The sequence below is a fragment of the Podarcis pityusensis genome (genome assembly GCF_964106645.2).
Source record: "Podarcis pityusensis genome assembly, chromosome: 5".
Lineage (NCBI taxonomy): Eukaryota > Metazoa > Chordata > Lepidosauria > Squamata > Lacertidae > Podarcis > Podarcis pityusensis.
This window is the reverse complement of record NC_138032.1, coordinates 56,944,230-56,968,218: the sequence shown is the minus strand read 5'-3', so window position 1 is coordinate 56,968,218 and position 23,989 is coordinate 56,944,230. Positions and strand designations below refer to the sequence as shown.

Below are 23,989 nucleotides of genomic sequence, written 5' to 3'. Positions count from 1 at the left end.
GCTCCTATTCTCACTCCTACAGCTCACAACCCCAGGCTTCCCTTCTTTTTATGGATTCCAATTTTCTATTACCTAAAAAAAAAAAAAAAGCCCCCTTCCCTACAAACACAGAAACTATCTTACAGGTATCCCATTTCAGACATGCAACTAGTGTATCCCTTAAAGGCAGCAGGCATGTGTGTGTGGTAATTTGGCAACTACTAAAGTAAGGGCACCCAGTATCCAGGACTCCAACTACCGGTAACTCCCATAGGCTTATCAACCCAGAGATGGCTTGCCAGCTCCTCCCTGCGCTTTTAACAGCTATAGTGGCATATCCAACTCCCAAGAGACTGATCTACTCCCAGTATATTAAAAAAAAACTGGCAGTGATCTACCATTGTCATTGGAGGCAGGAGGAGCGTGCGTGGGGTGCGTGGATTGCCCAGAGCTGTTGAGCTGTTTTGCACAGGATTGCACAGTTTTTTAGTTACCTCCCCCCATAACTGTTTGTGCACGATGGGGATCCCGCGATCTACCAGGATCAGCCGGGAATCTACCAACATGCAGAAACCCAACAAGTTAAGCTTCCCTTTTCACTGAATTTCCATATGCTGAGAAAAATTTGCATCCTTGACTTTCTCTGCAGGTATTGCTAGTGCGGTGAACCTTACCAAAAAACAACAACAACCCTATTCTACCTCCTCCTCGTGGGATCAAATCCTACGGCAAGTGCTCCGTTTAAGGAGGCGGCCTCGGAGCCAAGTGGTAATGAAAAACCAGGAGACATGGTTCATGTCTGAGGGGGGGAATGCACTCTGTGCATGCTCAGGGGCATTTTTTGATTTTTAATGTTATTTCAAACGCTGTTGAGTCGTGGGTGAAAGAAATGTCTCCCTCCTCATCCCTCACCCCCTGCCCTCTCCGTCTTCGACGAGGTCCTCTCACCCCTCTTCCCTTCCTTCTCAGCCTTCCCGTCCGCTCCGCTACTTTTCTCCTCACCTCCGCCGGCCTCCATGAGCAGCGGCCGGTTGAGATTCCTCCCGCCGGCTGGGCCGCGCCCAGAGTCCCGTTGCCATAGCAACGCCAACGGCCTGGCCAGGAGACCAAACTAGGCCTAGGGATCCCCCGAAGTCGAAACCAAGAGCGGCGAGAGAGCGAGCTCGGAGGGAGGAAAGGCGGCAAGGAGCGGCCCGTCGCCACTCTGTCCTCCGCCACCCTGAATTTTGAGAGTGAGCTGAGGAAGTAGCAGGAAGGGGCCATGTCAGGTGCAATGCAGGAATTGGGTACGACTCGAATGCACGACTCAGATTAAGAGTTACTTAGATTAGAGTCACTAGGAAGCCCTGCTGGATTTTTTTTTAAAAAAATCTTAATTGAAAATGTTTTCAGGAGCAAGAGCAATCCTATGCAAAAGCAGCATGCGGGTGTAAATGAAGCCAGTGTAGTTACAGCAGATTCAAACCCTGTTCAGCAGCAAGGCTGCTGCTGTTCTGCCTTAGCCTGGCAGAGGGAAAATAGGCCTTTCAAATAGCGTGCTATGCTAGATTGTCAGGCCGCTGGAGCTGAATGGGTTTAGGATCCAGCCTAAGTCTCTTTTGCAACCACTTTAGCTCAGCCAGCTGTGCCAGGATGAGGCAATTACACCAGCATAACTTCAGCTGAGCTGGATTGGAAATTTAACACTGGCTGAGCTGGGAATCAGCCAGCTAAACCAAATACATCTATCTGCTCATCCCAGTGCACTTTGTCTAGGACTGCCCCTTCATCTGTCCTTTATGTGATTTAAATAATAATGTCTCATTCTCCCATACTGTTTTCTAAATTCTAGAACACTTCAGATTTTACTACAGTGTTTCAAATGTTTGGCCTAAATTTAAAACACGTTTCTAATTACAGTGGTACCTCTGGTTACGTACTTAATTTGTTCCAGAGGTCCGTTCTTAACCTGAAACTGTTCTTAACCTGAAACTGTTCTTAACCTGAAGACCACTTTAGCTAATGGGGCCTCCTGCTGCCGCTGCGCCGCCGGAGCACAATTTCTGTTCTCATCCTGTAGCAAAGTTCTTAACCTGAAGCACTATTTCTGGGTTAGCAGTAACCTGAAGCATATGTAACCTGAGGTAACCACTGTATTTCTGTTCTCATCCTGAAGCAAAGTTCTTAACCTGAGGTACTATTTCTGGGTTAGAGGAGTCTGTAACCTGAAGCGTATGTAACCCGAGGTACCATTGTATACATTTATATGGTTGCTGCACAGAGCTGCCTGCTTCCCCCAGTTTTGCACTGCACATCCTGTGGTAAAATCTGTTGTAATGGGATTAAGCAACCATGTGACCCTTTTCACAACCAGACACAATAATCTCATCCTGTAGGCTTCTATTCACAATGAATCAGGATGGAGACACGTGTGACAAAGTGGTAACTCAGCAGAATCCTTAATCACCAGACCAGCAAGAGAGAAGCTGCAGAATACACTGCAAGAAAGCAAACCAACTTCTTACTAATTGGTCTGATCTGGAGGAAAAATACATCAATTCAATATGCAGGAAGTGATTGGTTTCTGCAGAACTGTATCTCCAGGAGTAAATCATTTTAAATGTAGGTGTTTTAGTTTTTAGACGGCTCTCAAATAAACTTTCTGATGAATCAGCCTCACGGCCCACAGAGGTGACAAAGAAATAAAGAAGGGAAAGAGAAAACAAACCCTTGGAATATAAACTTTGTGGCACTTTTGAACTGAGTTTTGGAATATACTGTTTCTGAACTGGGTGACTTTGGTGATTTATTAATGTAAAAGGTTTTCATTGATGTTCTGATACTCATTGCTGGGAATAATACATGAAGGAGAGCTATGGACTACTTTGTTTCTTATTCTGAGAAGCAGTGCTTTTCAGAATTATTTGACTCTTCTGATGGGGAGGAGATGGAAGAGGAAAGGATGGAGAGATATGCAGCAGATTTAGAGATGAATCCTTTTGATGGATTGCCATTCTCTTCCCGTTACTACAAACTTCTCAAAGAAAGAGAGGAACTTCCAGTCTGGCAAGTGAAATATGCTTTCATGGAAAGTCTGCATCATCATCAGATTGTGATTGTTTCAGGAGATGCCAAAACTGGTAAGAGCTCCCAGGTGAGTGTTTGTAACAAAGCACTTGCAGTATGATATGAATTAATTATATGCAACATTCATATTTTTAAAATAGATCTTGTAATTGACAGAACATTGAACTAAGTTTTTAGGCATGTGATCCTGTATGTTACCACTTATTGAACATCCTAGAATGTAAAACTGTTGCCTGCTTTCAGTGATTGTCCTGTAGTATTCCAATATTGTCAAATGTATTAGGCCAATCAAAATCTCATCTGCACAACATTAATTGCAGTAGGCTTGGGAGTGGTGGTGACAGGAATGGTTTTACTAGGGCTTCAGGACTGAGGTCCTTAAAAAAATAGGACCCATGATCCAGTTTTGTACTGCACAGTTAAAGATTTGTTCATGCAGGAGGGGATCTCTCTCAACTGTTGAGTTTCAATACTTGTTTGGCATGTAGTATGCGAGAGATTGCCATTTTTTTTAAAAAAGTTCGAAAGATCAGTACATGAAGTTCATTTCACCATATAGTTTGACAGAATGCACTTCTTATTGCCTATTTGATTATATTATCCAACATTTCATTGTAGGTGGTTGAAAAGTCAAGAATTAAAATGTGATATGGTTTTAGAAACAGAGGACAAATTAACTGATAAATGTTGTATTTCATAAAATTTATACACTGCTTGTTTGTTAAAAAATAACCTTATTTTATCTTTACAAAAAGATAAAATAAAAGCAAGAAAAAATATCAAAGCCATACTTCAAAACATACAAAAGTTAAAACATTGTACTTAAACAGATTAATATGATTAGATATATAGATAGAGATATAGTGCATGTTTAGAATTTTAACTTTAAATTCCATGAATTTCTTTATCATGTATAAGACAAGCATAATCAATCAGTAGTTACTTCCATATGAGCTACATTGAAATCAATTCACTAAGACAAGAAAAGGCAATCTGTTTCCCAAGGGCATCTGCCAGCCCCCTCCACTGGCACAAGGACTTTGAACTTTCATCACCACAAGCATTTCAAAAAGTTAAGAACATTCATTTCTGCTATTAATGTATGACATATATAGGGCCACCTCAGTGACTCCACTATTATGGAATACTTCCCACACACCCAGGCTCAAATGGACCTCTTTCTTTTAGTTAGTGAAGAAGACATTTATATTCCAGCACTTGCCTTACTGTCAATAAAACAGGAGTGAGCTACCTTTCCAGCATGAGGGCCACATTCCTTCATGGGAAACCACAAGGCAACAGAGGTTTAGGAGGTTTTCTCCTTCCCCAAGACAGGCTACCTTCCCAGGCTGGTGAGCCCCATTTCCCCCTGATTTCCCTTAACAGCACATGAAGAAAAGTCTTCTTGACCATTGTACCTGCTATTGGCCTCGTCTTCAAATGCAGGGGATAGATAAGTCCTTAACTCACTGAGGGTTTAAGACCCATCAGCTACCCTTACCTGGTTTAGCTGGCCAGTTGCAGCTGTTTCCCAGGATGTCACCACTGTTACATGTTGACTGCTTCTATGAGCCACAGGTGAGAGCTGAGTGCAGGTTTGGGGACCAAAGATGTACGAACTTCCCCAGAAGAAACACAACGTGTCCCCACCAGAGATACTGCCCTCCCCTAACATCTAATTCAATCATTTAAACAATTATACATGATGGTGCATAAACTGACCCTTTATTAATTTTCCTTTCAAAAGGAAAGAATATAATTTGTTCCCCTGTTTTATAGCCATGTGGATTACTCCAAGAATGTCTACAGATGTACAACCCCCATGGAGTTCCTCTACAAATTCCAGAGTTATGGCAATAAATACAAACAATCCTTCTGCTTCAAATAAACATTAACACCAGCTGTTTACTTCTTTCTGACAGATGGTCATTTTGTGCTAAAGTGACTGAGCAGAGCCAGGGCTGTAAGCCCAGAAGGAAACACAGACAGGGATTTGGCCCCCCTGACCCTGATCAGAAATGTCCCTCACACTGTTAAACCAAGCAAGAAACCAAAATGCTCAAGTATGATAGGGTTGGTGTCCTTTTCTCCCCAGAGGCCATTCCTGTCACTTCTCTAATATACTCAGGCTAATCTAGTTCAGAACAAGAAATTCCCAGAACTGTCTTTCACTTTATGTTTGACCACTTAACTGACTCGGGGTCTTGACATTTATCCAGGAAAATAATTTCCATTTATTGAACTGTTCAGTTGCTAGTAGGCAGACAGCTAGCAAGCAAACAGCAGATGTTCACTTGAGACAGCACATGTAATCAAATAAGCTTGTGTATTCATTTCATAGATGGATTCATTCCTCTCTAACTTTTTTAATATTAAAGGTGCCCCAGTGGTGTGCTGAATATTCTCTTTCCACTCATTTTCAACACGGAACAATTGTGTGCACACAGACACATAAACATACAGCAGTATGGCTGGCATTGCAAGTAGCAGATGAGATGGACGTCAATATTGGTCATGAAGTGGGTTATGTGGTCCCATGTGAGAGCTGCTGCAATAGTGAAACGATCCTGAGGTTTGTGCATTCATATTCAGTCCCTCTAATATGTACAGGTACTCTATATAACCTACATACAAATGTGTAATTCCATTATGCTCTAGCATCACACACTAGCTAAGAAACAGAGCCTGATACAGTTCCATGAAGATTATGTGGCAAGACTATAAAGGTCTTGATCTTCAGTAGCTCTATGTGATAAAGTGAATGGGTTGCATTGAACCAGATACTGAGGTCAAAATGAGTCGGGGACAGGGTTATCATTCCCCACCTTACAAATACATGTGCTACTGATGTCTCTGTGGATCCCTTTAATTAACCAACTTAGATGTGGAAATGTGAAAAAACAAATTACTGCATTTAGGAACATTGTTGTGGATGTAAAATTTGGCTGTCAGATGGCCTAAACCCTACCCTATAGGAGATGCATCATGTTTCTGTGCATGTGATGCACACACATATGTGTACATGTATGGCATACAGCTTTACCCTAGCTTTTGACGCTTGAGGTGTATATTTTTGGGACCCATCTTAGTACTTGACTTCCAATTCTGACAAGCTGTTTTTTACTTTTTCTGAGCATAAATCAACTCTGTGCTCACAGTCTGGCATGTTAAAACCTACTGCAGTCAGTGGAATTTAGGCTGCAATCCTGTGTTTACTTACCTGTGAGTTATCCCTGTTGAACACACTGGCACTTCATTTTGAGGAAACACACATGGGATTGCTGTGTCTTTCTCATACCAAATATATGCTGAATTATTGCCTCCTCCACATGCAGCTGCTGGGTGACCTTGGGCTAGTCACACTTCTCTGAAGTCTCTCAGTCCCACTCACCCCACAGAGTGTTTGTTGTGGGGGAGGAAGGGAAAGGAGAATGTTAGCCGCTTTGAGACTCCTTCAGGTAGTGATAAAGTGGGATACCAATCCAAACTCTTCTACTCTTCTTCTTGCAGGTATGACAGGCTATTCTAATCTGCCATGATTTCTCCGACCCCACCACTTTAGTGCAATTTTGTTGATATTTTCATTTTGAAGGAAAAACCTGGGCAGATTATGCATAGCCTGAAGAATGCATGCTGTCTCCTTTGCTTACCGTATGTCATCACCAATTTTGAATAATGATCTTTCTTTCTTTGCATGGCTACAGATACAGTACAGATGACATGCTACAAAGAGAAATGATGTCCAATCCCTTTCTGAGCAATTATGGAATCATCATTTTGGATGATGTGCATGAAAGAACTCTCCCAACAGATGTATTGCTTGGACTCCTTAAAGATGTAGTGATATTAAGACCAGAGCTGAAGCTAATTGTAATTACATCTACTCAGATGTGCACCAAACTACAGACATATTATGGCAGCACGTCTCTCATAACAGTGAAAAGCAGATACCAGGTGGAGGTTGTGTATACCTGTTGCATTCAGAAAGATAATTTCTCTTCTGCTTTAAGACTGCTTTTTGAGATTCATAACTCTAAAGAGATAGGTGATATTGTGATCTTTCTGGCCTGTGAACAAGTAAGTAAATCATTTAATGTATCACAGAAAATATTTGCATACTTGGGCTTCCATGTTAGGACGAGCAATTTCCGTACCCCCTTTAAAACCTTTTGTAATTAGGCCAATTTTTAAAAAGTATTCATGTTGTACTAAGTCTACAGTTCTATATATACTTACTTGGGAGAAAGTCCCATTGAACTAAGTAGGGTTTACTTCAGAGTAGGCATGCCAATAATTATGCTGTAAGGTAACTGTAGCAAGCTACTTTTAGGAAGATCTAGCATCAGCTCACTTTACCAAGGCTGCTATCTAGGTTGTGGCTTATTCCTCTCACAGAGCTACAATTCTCAAAGCGATTTAACAGTCAATCTCTCTTCCCAGGGAACTATGAGAATTGTACTGCTGTAAGGAGAATAGGGGTCTCCTAAAACTTCCAGCGGGACGCGGGTGGTGCTGTGGGTTAAACCACAGAGCCTAGGACTTGCAGATCAGAAGGTTGGCAGTTCGAATCCCTGCGACGGGGTGAGCTCCCATTGCTCGGTCCCTGCTCCTGCCAACCTAGCAGTTCAAAAGCACGTCAAAGTGCAAGTAGATAACTAGGTACCGGTCTGGCGGGAAGGTAAACGGCATTTCTGTGCGCTGCTCTGGTTCGCCAGAAGCGGCTTTGTCATGCTGGCCACATGACCCGGAAGCTGTACGCTGGCTCCCTCGGCCAATAAAGCGAGATGAGCACCGCAACCCCAGAGTCGGTCACGACTGGACCTAATGGTCAGGGGTCCCTTTACCTTTACCTTTACCTTTAAACTCCCAGCACCCTTAACATAGTACAGCTCCCGTGACTCTTTGGGAGAAGCCATTATGGTTTAAAGAGGTCTAAAACTGTTTTCTGTGCATAGTACAGACGGAGCCCTAGATAGCATATCCTATAATAGTGGGTCTTTAGATTTTCTGGGATCAAAACTGCTACTAAGAAATCAAGGTGAATAATCATGTAGGCAAAGCATTTTGGTCCTGTATGTATCACTTTGACATTAAAAGACTTGGGGGAGGGGACAGTAGTATGCAAAAGAAATACTTTAAGCCTTTGGAGAGAGAGAAGTGCATTTTAAATTGCATTATACTCTTTTCCATATCTTTTGCAAGCAATCATTTTTTATAATGTGAAAGAAGAAGAACGACATAATTTAACAAATACTTTAGAGCTGTTGAATTCTTACACTTTTATGCCTTTAAATTCTCAAACTTAATTTTTCAATTAATGGTTTCTTTAGCATTTTATTGATTTTTATTACCCCCAGAGAGTTCATCTGCCACTGGGGAGAATGCTATAAAGCAAAATTGCAATTCTCCTATATGTTCAATTATTTTAATAGCGATAAAGAAAAATTAGTCACTTTCATATATGGTTTATAGCACTTTTGATACTTTAAATTCTAACTAGACTAAGAACATAATAGTAATTTTCAAAGTTAGCAAGATAGAGATTCTTCCAAATTAATTTGTCCTATTTCTGGGAAGTGTATGGAACACACTGATATGGAAAATCAAGGCGCCATGTTATAATTTTTCATTACAGTATTACTGTTCTAGTAGTGTGTTAATGTTTTGTTATGGATATTAGAATGTCTTTCTGTGAGATTGGTATAGCCATGATAGACTGTCAAATGGCAGAAATCTGTAAGGAATATGGCACTTAAGCAAATGGGGGAAGGAAGAGAAAGAAGCCCCTTCTTGGGCTGAAATAAATTCCTCAAGAAACAGAATTGCCGCATTACCGTATATGATGTTTCTATGTATGCTTCTGTTACAATTTCCTCAATTTAATCAGCATTATGACTGTTATATTTTTGCCATTAGAGCTTAACATAGAAATAAAATCCATTAAAAAGAGAGAATAGATTCAGAATTGGCACAGTGAGCCTGTTTAATTTTCATGAAAGATGTCTTCACTGCTTCTAGGAAATTGGAAAAGCCTACAAGATTATTCAACAAGAAGGGCCTAATTTAAATCCTGAACTTGGTGAATTGGTCCCTGTTCTTCTCTATCCCAGTGAAAGAGAGAGAATCCTCAAGCCAAATGAAGAAGGGCCGTGCAAAAATTACAGGAGAAGAGTGTTGCTAACTACAAGCTTTGGGGGATCTTTGGTTTGGATTAAAACTGTGGCCTTTGTTATAGATGTTGGGATAGAGAAAAGAAAGGTAAGTAAAATAATATTTAATAAATTACCAGTGGGGCAACACATGTCTCAAAGGTGAGGTTTCACATACCTGCATAGTTCATTATGGTGTGGATCTTGATATGTACTTGTTTAAAAGGCTGGCATAATTTTCTATTCCCTCCCCCCATGTACAACAGGGATTCACCTGCCTCTTGTCTCCTTCCCCCACCCCCATAGTTCCTTCCACACCCTCAAACTCTGTGCTGCAGCATTGGAAGTCAGCTCAATCAACATTTTTAATTAAAACAGGTTTTCAGTGCAGAGGCCAAATTGTATTTTCATTGATTTTCAAGCTTCTTGGTTTTATTTTTAAGAAACGTCAGTCCAGACAAATATACATGTATGAAGGGATGTCCTTTCTTGAAATAGCCATTCAGCCAATACAGAATTCCATGTGAGCTCTGCTGTGTTTAAAACAAAACAAAACACTGACATGAAAAGAGGAATGTTTTTGCAGATTCCATTCTCCATTCACTGAAATGAATGGAGAACTATTCCAGGCGTGGGATCTTGCTGCACATCAGAGCTCCTAAGCCTGAACCATTGCTGCTTCCAGATGGGTGGCTACTAGCACTGATAAATCATTGCTTTTTCACTGTAAACTACAATTGAGAATGCAATTGACTTTCCCCACATTTGGGGTTATTGCACCTGCTTTCTGTGATTATCATGGAATATGAGTCAAGTGTATCAAGCAGTGGTGGGTGTGGGACTGGACAGGAATACAGGAGGAACTCATAGACCTGTTATGCACCCCTTATCTCCCAGTGCTGCCTGTGTCTGTATGATGCAGGTGGCACTGTGGTCTAAACCACTGAGCTTCTTGAGCTTGCCGATCAGAAGGTCACCAGTTCGAATCCCTGTGACGTGGTGAGCTCTCGTTGCTCTGTCCCAGCTCCTGCCAACCTAGCAGTTTGAAAGCACGCCAGTGCAAGTAGATAAATAGGTACTGCTCTGGCGGGAAGGTAAATGGCATTTCTGTGCGCTCTGGTTTTCCTCACAGTGTTCTGTTGCACCAGAAGCGGTTTAGTCATACTGGCCACATGACCCAGAAAGCTGTCTGTGGACAAATGCCACCTCTCTTGGCCTGAAAGTGAGATGAGCGTGCAACCCCATAGTCACCTCTGACTGGGCTTAACCATGCAGGGGTCCTTTCCCTTTACCTGTATTCACATAGACATAGGAAAAGGGGGAGAAAGAGCTATTTTGAGTCTATGGGAGTACTGTGTGTGCAGGCACTGCATCCTCAGTGGACTGGTGTGTTTTATTGAAGAGAATTTCTCCAAGATATGACAGCAAAACTACAACGATCCTGACAGGAACAAGTGGTGTTTCAGTCAATTTATCAAACTGCTTTCACTTTTTCATTTCAAGACAAGTGAAACAATAATAAATATTGTGGAAAGGAAATGAATTTGCAGCCAAGCATTTCATGAAACACAGCAAGAAAAACCTTCTAAGCAAAAACTCAATGCAAATCCATTGCAATCTTGCTCAATCTTTCTTTTTTTCAACAAAGTCATGTCTCTCTTGATTTGCAAGGTATACAGTCCTCGAATCAGAACAGATGCTGTTGTGATACAGCCCATTAGCAAAAGCCAAGCTGAGATGCGTAGGCAAATTCTGGGCATGTCTTCAGGTAAGGGGGGGGGGAATCATTGTCAGCTTTAAACAACCGTGTTTATCATAAGAGAATGTGTTGAAGCAAGGTTGTTGTTGAATTTCCTGGCAGGTAAATGTTTCTGCCTCTACCCTGAAGAATTTACAGATAATGAAGTGAAGCTGCTACCACCGGCCAAAATTCAGGAATCCAACTTGACCAGCATGGTTCTTTTTCTGAAAAGAATGGATATTGCAGGCCTAGGCCACTGTGATTTCATGGATAGGCCAGGTAATACCAAATTGTTATCCATTTTCTTAGCCTTAGTCTGCTGTCTGAACCAGGGCTCATGGTTCAACACTCTCCTTGCTAACCATAAACTGTAACTAAGGTCTACTCTTATGGTGTGTTTGCACACAACCTGTTTATTTTCATCTGCTGTACATGTTCCAGAATGAAAGTTGAGTATTTGAGGGGAATTTTTGGTCAGGAACGCATTAGAAAATTTCCCATATTAACAAATGGGTATTGTCGACTCGATACATGAACACTTGCCTAACAAACGATTTCCATGGAACACATTGTGTTCAGGTAGCAGGATCTGCCTGTACATACATAGCTACCTAGCACCTGCCTCGTTGCCTGTAGCATTCCCCTAAATAAATAAAGACATGGATAGATAATATAAGATAGCATAAGCTTCGTATAGCACAGATTATGTGACCACAGTGGTTGTCAGTTACACCATTAGAATAAAACGGACGCTCACAAATAATATCACAACCCAAGCTCTGCTAATACTGTGCTTAGGGTGGCAGCTTGATAACTACCGTGATCTAACTCTTAAGATCAAACTTGATGTTACAATAAAGACATGGTGGCCATCAGGAACAGAAGCCATGTGTATAGTATTAGTATTAATTTACAGTGTCTAAGATGTTCTAGGCACTGAACAGAGATTAAAAGAAAGACAATCCCTGATCACAATCTAATAGATATGATACAGAAAGGAACACTGTTGGGGAGGGAAGCAGAAAGCATGCAAATGTCAGCGCTAACAATTGCAGTGATAAAATATTACCAGTATCTGCTTGTAAACAGGTCTTGTTTCTGGTGAAATTCCTGGCTTTTAGCTTTATCCTTTAGCAAGTGCTCTGTGTTTAGCAGTTACTAAAGATAACCTGCAATTCAAGCCAATTCTTTATTTAATGGAAGTGCCACATTAAACAATAATGTAATCTTCACTTCTACGAAAGATAAAGCCTGACTTTCAGCAAGATGGAGCAATTCATTTAAATAAAACAGCTTTTACAGATCTTTAACAAGTACTTCTTTTGTATTTCCAGATTTATTGCATTTATCACTCTTGTTTTGACCTTAAAAAAAAAAACTTTTAAAAAACCATGAAAAAATATGGGAAGGTAACACTTTCCTTCCTGAACAGAGAGGCATTGTGCTTTCAAAAGGGAGTGAGAAACATCGGTTATTGTTTCCCCTATATAGTGTTGCCTCTCAAAATTGTCATTCTAAGAATCTCCTTTGGTATGCTGCACAGCAAGCTTTGTGTCTGCTTTCAGTACTGACTAGGATAATTTAAAGGTGGGTTTTGTATTTTCAGTTTAAAGTGGAAGCAAGAATAAAGCAAGGTCAAACTGGATAGTATCAGCTGTGGAGATGATCACTCAACCTCACAGTCCGTTATGTTTTTATTGAAAATACAGAACTCTTAACTGCCATCCAAATATGTGAGGAGCCTCCCTTGACAATCCATAGCCAATTTCCATTCTAAGTAAGAATGAGCTATGTTTTGTTGCATTAGGAATGGCCTCAGAGGGAAGTCCCTCCACATTTTGAATACTATGTACAGTTTTGATTGGCTCATCTCAGAAAGGATATTGTAGCTCTGGAAAAGGTCCAGAAAAACTATCGTGATTGGAGCATCTTCCCTACGAGGAAAGACTAAAGCATTTGGGGGCTTTTTAGTTTAGAAAGAGATTGCTAACTGGGGACACAATATCGGTTTATAAAATTATGCATGTTCCTCCCTCATAATAGTAGAACTTGGGATCATCAAATGAAATTCTGGGCTGTAGACTCAGGAAAGATAACTTGTTTCTTCATACATGTAATTAATTTACAGAGTCCACTGCCACAATATGTGGTGATATTTACTAGTTAGAAGTGTTTAAAGGGGGATTGGACAATTTGGTGGATAGGGAATATTAATCACTGTGGTTATATTGCACTTCCATGTTCAGAAGCAGTTGTCCACTGAGTACCAATTGCTAGCAAGCAACAGCATACTGTAGTAATTGGAATGTTAAAAAATAATAATAGTAGGTCTGGGGAGACCCAGGATCAAACTCCCATTCAGCCATAAAGCCATCATGCAACCTTTCAGCGTAGCCTACCCTACAGGGTTGTTGTGAGGTGAAAACTTGGGGAGAAACATGTACACCATCCTGAACTCTTTTTTGGAAAGAGGGGATATGATTGTAATATAGACATAAATAAATAGCAGAAGATGTCTAGTGCCTTGAGGCTCTTCTTGTGTGATTCCAAGCGTTATATAGTTTACTGCTGTGGGAAGCAGAAACTGGACTAGATGGAGGTTCTGAAGTACATTGCCTGAAATGCGGTTCAGTAAGAGACTGAATTTTTCAGGGTGATAATTGCTTAAGATGATTCTCTGGCAGACTTCTCTGCAATGCCATTTTAGAAATACATTATAATTGCCATTATGCCTTCCAAGTATACTTCATCTTTACTTTGCAGAGAATTGATTCACTCTCAGGATGATTGATTATTTAGGTACTATTTTTTAATCACTTAGTGGTACTGCATTAGATCTATTTTGATTTCTCAGGTACATTCCCTCCATATGGTACTTGTACTTAGGCACTTATCCCCCTGACAAAAATCGCTTCATTTATGAATGGTGTGTGCATCATTCAGCTTTTTGTCCATGTATTGTGTACTTGGCAATAGTGGATTTTGTGTGCCAAAAATGATTTGATGCCTTTTTAGAATCTTATTCCATTTAAATGAATGGGGAAGCCTTTAGACGTGGGCAGTACCCCACCCCACTTCCTTTCCCCCCTGCAAATTTGAAGGAAGTGGGATGCTTTCAAAGTTTGGGGGAGGAAAGAAAGTATAATGTTTAGGCCAGTCTCAATCAGCTGAAAGACATGGGGTGATTATAGGCCCACGTGAAAAGGGGTGGGATGACACCCCACTTCAAGCAATTTGTTTTACTAGACTGGGGCCCTGTTACATCTTTTAACCTAGCCATTTCCTTTTGACTTTATCATAGTCTTTTTTTTTTTTTGTTATATATAATATGTTCAGAGAGCCTTTATAGGTGAAGAGTGGGACAAAATATATTTAAAATAGATTGGGGTTAACTAACATCATGCTGTCCAGATGTTGTTGGACTGCACTTCCCATCAACCCTAGTGAGCATGGCCGGGATGGTGAGAGATGGAGTCCAGCAACATCTGGAGGGCAAAATAATTGATTGTGAACCAATTATCCACTTTCTGGTCTCTTGACTTATGCCTGATGATGAGTCATATGAGTGAATCTGAACAATATCCAATGGCCCCATTTGAAACTGTCCTGAGGCAGCTTTAGGTGTGTGTGTTCTCTGTTTAAATAGTAATGCACATCAGCTTGCTAAGAACAGGTTGGAGTGTTGCGTTTGCATAATCAGAACCTAAATTAGAATCCCCTCTTGGCCATGAAACTCAAGAGCAATCTTTGAATAGTCAGTCTCTCAGCATAAAGTACAGTTTTGCTTTATTTCAAGGTAAGGTTGAATACCAATGATAATAAATACAGAGTAGCACAGCGTGGTAATTCAAAGAAGTGCTATTTACCAAGTGTTGGATTACATTACATTATAGAAGTTCTCCATACATGCAATAGATTAGAAAAGTAGTACCTGGTGGCAGTAGTCTTGGATGGGTTCTCCCAAGTCAACTATCCCGCAACATTAGCTTGCTGAGTAGATTAGCTAAGCCAAAACAATAATTTTACAGCTTGCCATTTGCCAGCCAGTGAACCTTCTCTTTGTTTAATGTCCACAAGTCAAAGTGTGTCCCAAGCTACAGCCCATTGGGCTGGCACAGTAAAAGCACACCTGTTTCTAAGGACTATGATTAAAGCTGTTCTTTCTTCATGGCAAGGTATAGAAAAATGCAGACATTTGCAAAGCTGTATAGTATGTTTGTTGTCCCTCTGAGGTTAAGGACCAATGTCCTCGCATTCAGATGTGAAATTGAGAATTGCTTTGTCCAGATGCTATGGGAAAGAGCCTGGAAAGACCAAAAGGCACATTATCAGACAAATCTTCCTCCTTCCTCCTATGTTTAAAAGTAAGCAAATACAATTCTCTGCTGTAGCACTAGCGCACCTCTACCAAGATAGATTTGGGTCTGGACAGCTAAACCATTTTCCTCTCCTTAAAAATGTTGGCCTTTCCAGATTATCTCTTTAAGGTGGCCATAAGAAATCACTTTGAGCATAAGCTTCCTATTTGCATCGTGGGGATAATTGTATTGGCCTACCTTTCATAGCTGCAGAAAGGATTACTGATGATGCCATCCTTCCTTTTTTTAGTGATTGAACTACTTGGACATAAGATAAAGTTGTGGTTTTTTCCTATGACATCTGTGGAATTAAACTTGTTTAAATGGGAACGTGGAATTTTATAATACAGTGAATAACACTGCATATAGCACTCAAGTGGTTCAAAGTTGCTGCATCTCTGTGCCTCTTTCTCTTTTCATACTAGTGTCTTGTATAGAACAACACATGATCAGTAATAGGAGAATCAGCATGATGTCTCTTGCAATGTCTATTTCTGTCTGAATAGAACTTCAGATAATGATGGTTAGCTGTTTGCTAGTTTCTTTTACAAATTTCACCTGTAAAATTTACATTCTGCTTTGCATAGTAATTATCCCTTTTAAAATGTATTAAAAATCTAACCAGTTTAAGTAGGCAAAGGTATATGTGAAAAGCAGCTCTATTTTGTTTTTATATAATGGAGGGAACAAATGTAGTTGAATATTTTTATATAGCTGATTCCTTTTCAGTGCACTGTGACTGTGGCAGCCCTTGATTCACAAAGCCCTAGGTGGAGCTTGCCTCTTGGCTCCCAGTAACATTGACCTGGTCAGACCAGACGTAATAAAAATGACATTGTATGTTGTTAAAGTCCTATTTTGTAAAGCGCTACATGTCCCTGTCCTTTATTAAGAAAGGCTTTCAGAATTAAACACAGGAGTTGCTTTTGTTTCTCTTATTTATGATGAGCTTTATTTAAACCTGAACAATACCATAAAGAATTCTCAAATGAACCTCTGCCATTTTTACAATGACTTTTTTATTGGCTGCATTTGTGCCTGCAAATGCAGACTAATATCTGAAAACCCTATTCAAGGTTTTTTTTTATTTTATTACTGTTCCTTCACCTGTATAATCTGCATTTATTAACTTGTCCTTTCCAATATAATAAAAAATGAAGCACTTTTTTTTATTATTATAATGCTGAAGCAAAAGCCTAGAGTCATTCCTGTTTCCCAGTCTCGGAGCAACCAACTTGGAGATATAAAAATGCAAAACAGTAAGACTCCCCAGAGAATAGAATTGGCTGCGGAGCCAGATGCTTCCAAGGACAATAGCCATATATTCAGCTCACAATACAAACTGCTTTATTGATTTATAGAAATTAGTTTACCATGATTCCCTGGTAATTACTTCAAAGGCTCAGTAGCCATTCATGCCGCCCCGCCCCCCCTTTTAAATCTTGCATCCCTATTTTTCTGTCACCGACTCTTGGTTTCTCCCATTCATCAGCTGTTACTTTTCATTTCATGGCTCAGTGATAAAACTCTCCAACTTTCCCCCCCTTAAATATCCAACCTGTTTTCTTCTTCGATGCTTTGACTTTCTCAAGGACTCATCTTTTATCGCATTAAACCTTACAGGCTGGCTAATAAATGTTCTCTCTTCTCCATGATGTGCAGGCAGGGATCTGAATTCTAATAATATTAAATCAGATCTCTAGGCAAACACATGGTATCTTTGCTGAGTATTGTAAGATGGTCAAAAATTCAAGTTGTTTGGCATGCAGCCCACTCCTATGCATTAAATCAGGGATGAGGAACCTGCGGCCCTAATGTTGCAGGACTCCAACTCCCATCAGCCCCAACCAGCATGGCCAATGAGCAAGGAGGATGAGAGCTGTAGTCCAGCAACATCTAAAGTTACCCATCTGCTGCATTAAAATTTAGTCCAGCTGAATTAAATGGGCTTATTGCTAAGTAATTGTGCACAGGAATTTTGCAGAAGATTGCAGCCTTTCAGAGAAGCCCAGTGGTCCAACTGTGATGGCTGTCATTATTCTATACCTTATCTTGGTATAACTAGAAGGGATTTAATGCTTTCCTCCAATGTTAGCAATGTATGTGTGCACCAACCAGTATGTGTCAATGGCGGGGATGCCATGAGATTGTTTCTTAACCCATTCCATGCACTCTGCCACACACACGGCACTTGTGTGCTGCTAGGAGGAATCCACACCACCACAGGTAGCACAGATTAGGTGTGAAACTCCCTAGGCTGTCCCTCATGCATAGGTTTGTCCCCAGGCAAATGTGGCAAGATAACCTGTTGCTCCAGAACCCTACAAAAACAAGAGCTGCCATTCCAATCATAATGAATTGGGTAGCATTCTAAGCCAGCGGACAGCCACAAGCAGCTACAAGCAGATGTCAAGGAAATGAACAACTATCTGACTTTTAGAAGGCAACCCTGTTTAGGAAAGTTTTTAATGTTTGATGTTTTATCATGTTTTTAATATTCTGTTGGGAGCTGCCTAGAATGGCTAGGGAAACCCAGCCAGATGGGTGGGGTATTATAATAATAATAATAATAATAATAATAATAATAATAATAATAATAAATAATATTTACCGGCATTCCAAATAGCAGATTGCAGGAAAGCACCTTCTAGCCTTTTTTTCACTTCCAAGGAAAATGTCAGGACCACAGAAGGACAACTATCCCAGTCAATATATCTGTCAGCTCCATCGCCCTCAGTCTAGAAGCAATACTGCACACAAAACCTGTATGTGTCAGCACCCCCCTCCCCCCGGGAACACATTGAAGCTCTGCTGTGGAACCAAGTTTTTCTTTGCAAACCTCTGGAAAGGCTTCCGGTGCTTCTGGGGAAGGCTTGCTCTTTGTTCCAGTGATGAGGCCGAGATAGCCAGAACTGTCAGCAAGGGCGGTGTGTGTGTGTGTGTGTGTGCGCGCGTGTACCTTTTTGATCACCTAGTGGGACCTAGTGCAGAAGCATCATTATCCATATGATCACTTTTTATTCCTGTTTGTTCCCACATTGCTGAGTACAGGGGAGAACAGTTTTAAGAGTTTCTGGAAAAGAAGAAACTTTTTTGTTATAGAGCAAAAAATAAAAATAGATTTTTCCATTTTTGAACCATTTCATATTCCTCTCTCTCTTTTTTTGCTCTTTTGGGGTGTGTGGCAGCCATTTTGTTCTAGGCCACACCCCCAGCGGCAATTTTCTGACTTCGCACTGCCTCAAAATTCCAAATGTGCCCCTGGACCCAAAAAAGTTGGCAACTGCTGCACCAATTTACCTGAGAGAGAAATTAGGCAAAAATTCCTGTAACCTTGTGATAATCAAATACTTAGTTTAATTCTGTCTGTAAAGGCATTTCACTGAACAGTGACAGAATGTAACAACCAGTGTAACTAAGCATTTCTCCCCATCCCAGCTCCTGAAAGTCTCATGCAAGCTCTGGAAGATCTGGATTATTTGGCTGCCCTGGACAATGATGGAAACCTTTCAGAATTTGGAATAATAATGTCAGAGTTTCCTGTCGATCCACAGCTGTCAAAGGCTATTTTAGCTTCGTGTGAATTTGACTGTGTGGAAGAAATGCTCACCATTGCTGCCATGGTAACAGGTATTTTCTGAAGCGTTTGTGGCTACTGCTCAGGCCCAGTGTAATTATATAGAACTACTGCCATCAACCATTTATAGGATGATTAGTTGATTCATAGTTTGCCTTTTAACCAACTAAATGAGAAAATTAAAATATTACAAAAACCTCAGTAGTGCCCCTTTGCAACAGTGAAAGACCTTACAGTTTAATTAAAAAGTTACTGCTTCATTAATAACTTCACCCTGTATTTTGCTAACACACCTAAATCAGAATAAATTTGAAAAAAGACAAGAGGTATGCCCTTAACTCATCACCTCATCAGTTAAATTTGTTCCTTATCAATTAATCAAGCAGAGGTTTCCTTAATTAATCTGCTTATTAAATTGATTAAAGATCAGAGCCAGAAAAATCGCAGTACTCACAATTAATGAAATGTAAATTTAAAAAGGATTCAAGTTACTTTTTGTTTTGCACAGATGTTCAGGGTGGGTTATGTCACTTCTTCCACACAATATTTAATGAGAATAAAATTATACAGGCCTATAGAGGCTTGCTCTGCAATATAGTAAAACACTGGTCTTAGTGTAATGATGTAGCAAAAAAGGTTAACACACCAAGCAATGTTGTGCCAATACTCCCATTGTTATGCATTTATAGCTTTTCTGTCTCATTCTACACATACTGTATTTAATTACAAATAAATCCCACTGTTTTCTAGCATTGTAGCAACACATTAGGTCTAGTTGTCGCAAATGTAGCAACACTTGGGTCCAATTGTCGCAAATATTCAGTGAAGTGATGAGCACTTCTCTTGAATGTACCACATTAACTGGGAGATCCCACAATGGAATTCTCAGCTCCCTCTTCCCCCTAAAAAATACATAGAAGACTTGCATGTCAGAGAAGCCTGGTTCATCAAGTTTTGCTTGCAGGAATGTTTCCATGGGGAAACATTCTGTCATGTGTGCTCCTATCTACAACATGAGGTCAAAACTATGTATTATGGGGGGAATATCCAGACATCATCAACTCAGCATTTCTCCCCAGAATGTAAGCCTGGAGAAAAAAATGGTCTGGTGCCATTGCTTTAGTTGAAAACACTGCCACTCTTTCAGGGGTATTTTCAGACCCACTGTGGCAGTCAAAATGGAGAGGATGAGAGTGAACCATAGGTTTTGCTTGAAGGACCAAAGAGTGAGGGCAACATTATAATGGAAAAATTATTACACAGCATAAAATGTGCATATAGTAAGCTTTATTTCACCGTATCAGCTTGTTTTCATTTCTCTCTCTTTCCTTTTGAACACAAGCTCCTAGTTGCTTTTTAAACCCACCACAGGGAACAGAAGAGATTGCAGTCGCTTGCTGGCAAAAATTCTTGCATCCTGCTGGAGATCATTTTACCCTTATCAATGTCTACAGGGCTTACAAGGAAGCTAGGACAAGCTCCACAGGCCTGTGTAAGTGTGTGTCAAATATTTTAATTACACTTTAAAAATTCATCCTGAAATGCTTCTGAACCATTATTCCAGCTTTCACTTATAGAGGACCTATAAGCTAACAGACTATTTTATTTTTATTTAATAATAAAAAACAGCAAAAGGAGCAGGGAAAGAGGCAATGTGAGCAATGAGGATAGGCAGCAGGAGCCCTCTTCAGGCATTCATATTCAGCATTAAGCAAATACAAGGGGGGCAAATCCATGGGAATGACTGTGCTAGCTCTGCCACTGGCGTTGTTTGGGAGGGTGACTGAAGCAAGGAGCCTTCTTCTCTTTTTGTGGAGGCTCTTGCGTATTTTAAGAGGACAATGAGGACCATGGGGAGAGAGCTCACCCTTTCCAGTGGCTCCTTTTGCTTCATACTTCCCTTCCTATGGAATGCTTGAAGAGGGCTAGCAATGAATTCCAATTTTAAAATGGTAAATTAAATAGTCTAATGAAGAAAACGCATACTTAGAAGTCAGTTCCATTAAGTTCAGTGGGACTTATCCCCAGATAAGTGTGTATATGACTGTAGCCTTTATCCTGAAAAAAGGGTTATTCTGCCAGGTAAAATCTTCATAATTACATCTGGCATGACAGAATAACCTCTTTTCAGGATGAAAGCTGCAGTCCTGTACAAATTTATTTGGGAATAAGTCCCTTTAGAGTGTAATGGAACTGGATTCTCTAGCAAAAACAAACACAATTTTACCTTTTTTCCCCTCGCAGACCGTAGTACTGAAAAGTGGTGTCAAGAGTATTTTCTGAACTGCTCTGCACTAAGAATGGCGGAAGCTATCAGAGCTGAATTGGATGACATTATGAAACGAATTGAACTCCCAATTTCAGCACCTGCTTTTGGATTGAAAGAAAATGTACTGAGGATAAAGAAAGCACTTTTGTCTGGTTACTTTATGCAAGTAAGGAAACCAAATGGATAGTTTCATCTAGGTTTATTAATGTTATGGAAAAGCTTAATTTAATCAAAATACTTTGCTTTCATTTGTATTGACATAATAATGCTCTGTCCCTTTGATTCCTATCCCCCAATTTGTTTTAATTCTATAGCTTACTCTTCAGTCCTCTTACAATTCATTTAAAGCTGTAAAATTAATTTGTGTAGTCATTTGACTACAACACAACTATTCTTGGATCGTATTTTGGTATTTAATGGATAACTGAATGCAGGTAATACACTGCAGTAGGCATAAGTCCAGGTAAATTACATGTCATTTATTGACTTTTCATGTTCTAGATAGCTCGTGATGTTGATGGTGCTGGAAACTATTTAATGTTGTCGCACAGGCAAGTAGCCCAGCTTCACCCTCTGTCAATATACTATAACACTGCAAGGATCCCAGAGTGGGTTGTGTTCCATGAATTCAGTATTCCTGAAAACAACTCTCTAAAAATCATCTCAGCGATATCACCTGATCTGTGAGTAAGAGGAAGTTGGAATTTAGGTTTTCATTCATGTTTGTAGCATACAACTTCCATTTAAGAGCACAACCCAACATTACACAGCTTGCTTCCTGGGAAAATTGGAGAAACAGGAGGGGTGGGTGATCGTTGCCTTTAGCTTCCAGCAGTAAGATACATTTGTGTGTGTGTTTTTAAGCTGGCACCCCACCACCCACATCAATACTGTTAGTGTTGAAAGGTCTCCTAGCACTTTTCTTATTTTAAGCGGGTTATGACCACAGAGAACTGCCTTATATTGAGTCAGACTATTAGTCCATCTAGCTCAGTGTTGTCAGTACAGACTGTATTTCATGTGGGATTTTCTGCATACAAAGTGTGTGCTCTAACATTTCTGCAGAGTTTGGATATTTGGTAGCTACCTGTTCCATAATTTTGATTTGGTGGAAATAGTATGACTTGTGCTGAAAGTTATTATATGGGAGGTATTTCAAATATCATTAGGATACTTTCACACTGAATTATAGAAATCCAACTGACAATCTCATGGAAGTGTATATTAGATCTGTCAGCATTCCGAAAGTATATTAAGGGCGGCAAGGAAGTGAAATGTTTTAAAGTTTTTAAATCTCACCATTTCACAACTGATTTTATCTGCAGGGCTAGCATGATCCTATGATCCAAATAAATGCAGAATCAGTGCAGAATGGATTTGCTCATTTTGGGCCCATCAGCCCAAGCTATGCTCCTAGTCTCCCATTCAAGCAAAATCCCAGTAATGAAGTACTACCTGACAAGCTCCACATTAGTTGTCCAGAAATAGCCATTGAGCAAATCATTTTAACTTCACTGTTTGCTTGGTGGCATAGATAAATAACTGTTTTTAAAAGGGCCTTACAAAAGGAAACAAAGTGCAGGCTATAGTCACATGTTCTCATTGACTTCATACTGAGAATTTGTTTCTGTGCAGATGGTTTGAGCTTGCAGCTCAGCATGGCTGAACTTCAGAAGTGCTTTCTATTAAATAAATAAGTACATTTTGGTTAAAAGCATTTCACTTACTGAACCATGGATAAGGGAGTAAAGTTTTAATTAGAAATTTAAAAATGAAATGTTTAGCCTTCAGCTATTTCAGTCCTATGTCACAACTTGGTTTGATGCACCTGCTCAAGCAGGTAGTAAGTTCAAATTGATACAATGCAATCCCCCTTTTAGTAAGATAGACTGAAGAATATGGGTGATAGACAGTGTTAAGACTAGTATGAAATTAATGGACAAGTTAACTCTGAGCATATCTATTCCTGTGTCCTGGCACACAGAACCAATACACAGATGTGAAATCAAAGTTAAACAAAATTCATGTTATATATTGAATCAGGAGCACTAATGAACAACTAATAATTCCGCACATGTGTGGCTAGGGATGACTGAATTTATTTGAAATGCTATAATGCACATAGTAGCAGGAAACCATTCCTTTTCCCCAAACTACTAAAATACATAAAAATTGTGCCCTTCTACAGTTTCCCTAAATTTAAATAGGTTATGCACTGAAGCTTCTGGTAGAATTTGCAAAGAGTATACTCATATCCAGGACTATGTTATATTTTAATTGCAACACCTGGAAACCAACTACTAGCACTCCAAGGCAAACGGAACATATTAATTTGTAAAGAAACTGTATAATCTTATATGTACACTTTACCTGGAATATATAATTTGGAACCGATTCCAGCTATGCAGCTCTATATTTAATGCATCAAAATGTTCCTGTCTGTAAGCATTTGCTGCATGAGTCATAAAACAGTCATAGAAAATATTGAAAAATTGCCTTCTTAAAAAAAATATACCCTCACTTGTTTATTCTGTTTCTTAACAGATTTGTGGAGCTGGCACCTCAATACTATTTTAGTAATCTGCCTGCCAGTGAGAGCAAGGCTATTCTGCAGGAAGAAATCAATCATTTATCACCCATTTCAACAACAGGCAAGGAAGAAAAAACAAACAGCAAAGATAAAGAATATAAAAAATATCCTGAAACACCTGCCGAACAGCGATGCATTATTCAATAAGTTTGCTATCCCAAACTGTGTTGAAGTATATAACCTCTATGTACAATATATTCCCAACACCAGCTTTTATATGACATGAGAAATGATTTTAAAACAGAACAAAATCGCAGGAG

The 23,989-nt window shown here is 39.9% G+C and overlaps 2 protein-coding genes and 1 long non-coding RNA gene across 14 annotated transcripts in view; 1 reads left to right on the top strand and 2 right to left on the bottom strand.

Annotated features, from left to right (window-relative positions):
- The window catches only part of FANK1 (fibronectin type III and ankyrin repeat domains 1), a 33,084-nt gene extending 31,994 nt beyond the window's left edge, over positions 1 to 1,090 (bottom strand). For 5 of the 6 annotated variants that reach the window (XR_013986357.1, XR_013986358.1, XR_013986359.1 and 2 more), the window contains exon 1: positions 928 to 1,047. Coding sequence is in view for 3 of the 6 variants with exons in the window: in XM_081005310.1 (XP_080861436.1) it covers positions 928 to 997 (70 nt within the window). In the remaining 3 variants the exon portion in view is untranslated. Of the gene's footprint in view, positions 1 to 927 lie in introns of all 6 variants that reach the window. The other variant, XM_081005311.1, reaches the window with a different exon arrangement.
- On the top strand, positions 484 to 23,980 carry DHX32 (DEAH-box helicase 32 (putative)). Of its 7 annotated transcripts, none has more exons than XM_081005229.1 (12): positions 484 to 628; positions 2,355 to 3,112; positions 5,424 to 5,617; positions 6,750 to 7,122; positions 9,064 to 9,303; positions 10,866 to 10,962; positions 11,056 to 11,214; positions 18,732 to 18,923; positions 20,213 to 20,362; positions 21,115 to 21,305; positions 21,641 to 21,822; positions 23,684 to 23,980. In XM_081005229.1, exons 2-12 carry the CDS (start codon positions 2,834 to 2,836, stop codon positions 23,874 to 23,876), a joined length of 2,250 nt encoding a protein of 749 aa, XP_080861355.1. In that variant the 5' UTR covers positions 484 to 628; positions 2,355 to 2,833; the 3' UTR covers positions 23,877 to 23,980. The 7 variants fall into 7 exon arrangements, with proteins under 7 accessions (XP_080861355.1, XP_080861357.1, XP_080861356.1 ...); XM_081005231.1 differs by lacking the exon at positions 484 to 628 and adding an exon at positions 729 to 747; XM_081005230.1 differs by lacking the exon at positions 484 to 628 and adding an exon at positions 1,126 to 1,247.
- On the bottom strand, positions 14,699 to 18,725 carry LOC308477112. Its single transcript, XR_013986393.1, has 2 exons — positions 18,253 to 18,725; positions 14,699 to 15,239 (listed from the first exon to the last, which is right to left on the bottom strand). It is a non-coding gene; the product is annotated as an uncharacterized lncRNA (long non-coding RNA).
- Positions 23,981 to 23,989: the final 9 nt, after the last annotated feature.

What these genes read in the sequence shown, in the direction of transcription:
- DHX32 (XM_081005229.1), top strand. Translation starts at nt 2,834, where the DNA reads ATGGACTACTTTGTTTCTTATTCTGAGAAGCAGTGCTTTTCAGAATTA. An exon ending in AATTCTGGGCATGTCTTCAG is followed by an intron (nt 10,963 to 11,055) that starts GTAAGGGGGGGG and finishes ATTTCCTGGCAG; the next exon opens with GTAAATGTTTCTGCCTCTAC. An exon ending in TGTCTGGTTACTTTATGCAA is followed by an intron (nt 21,306 to 21,640) that starts GTAAGGAAACCA and finishes TTCATGTTCTAG; the next exon opens with ATAGCTCGTGATGTTGATGG.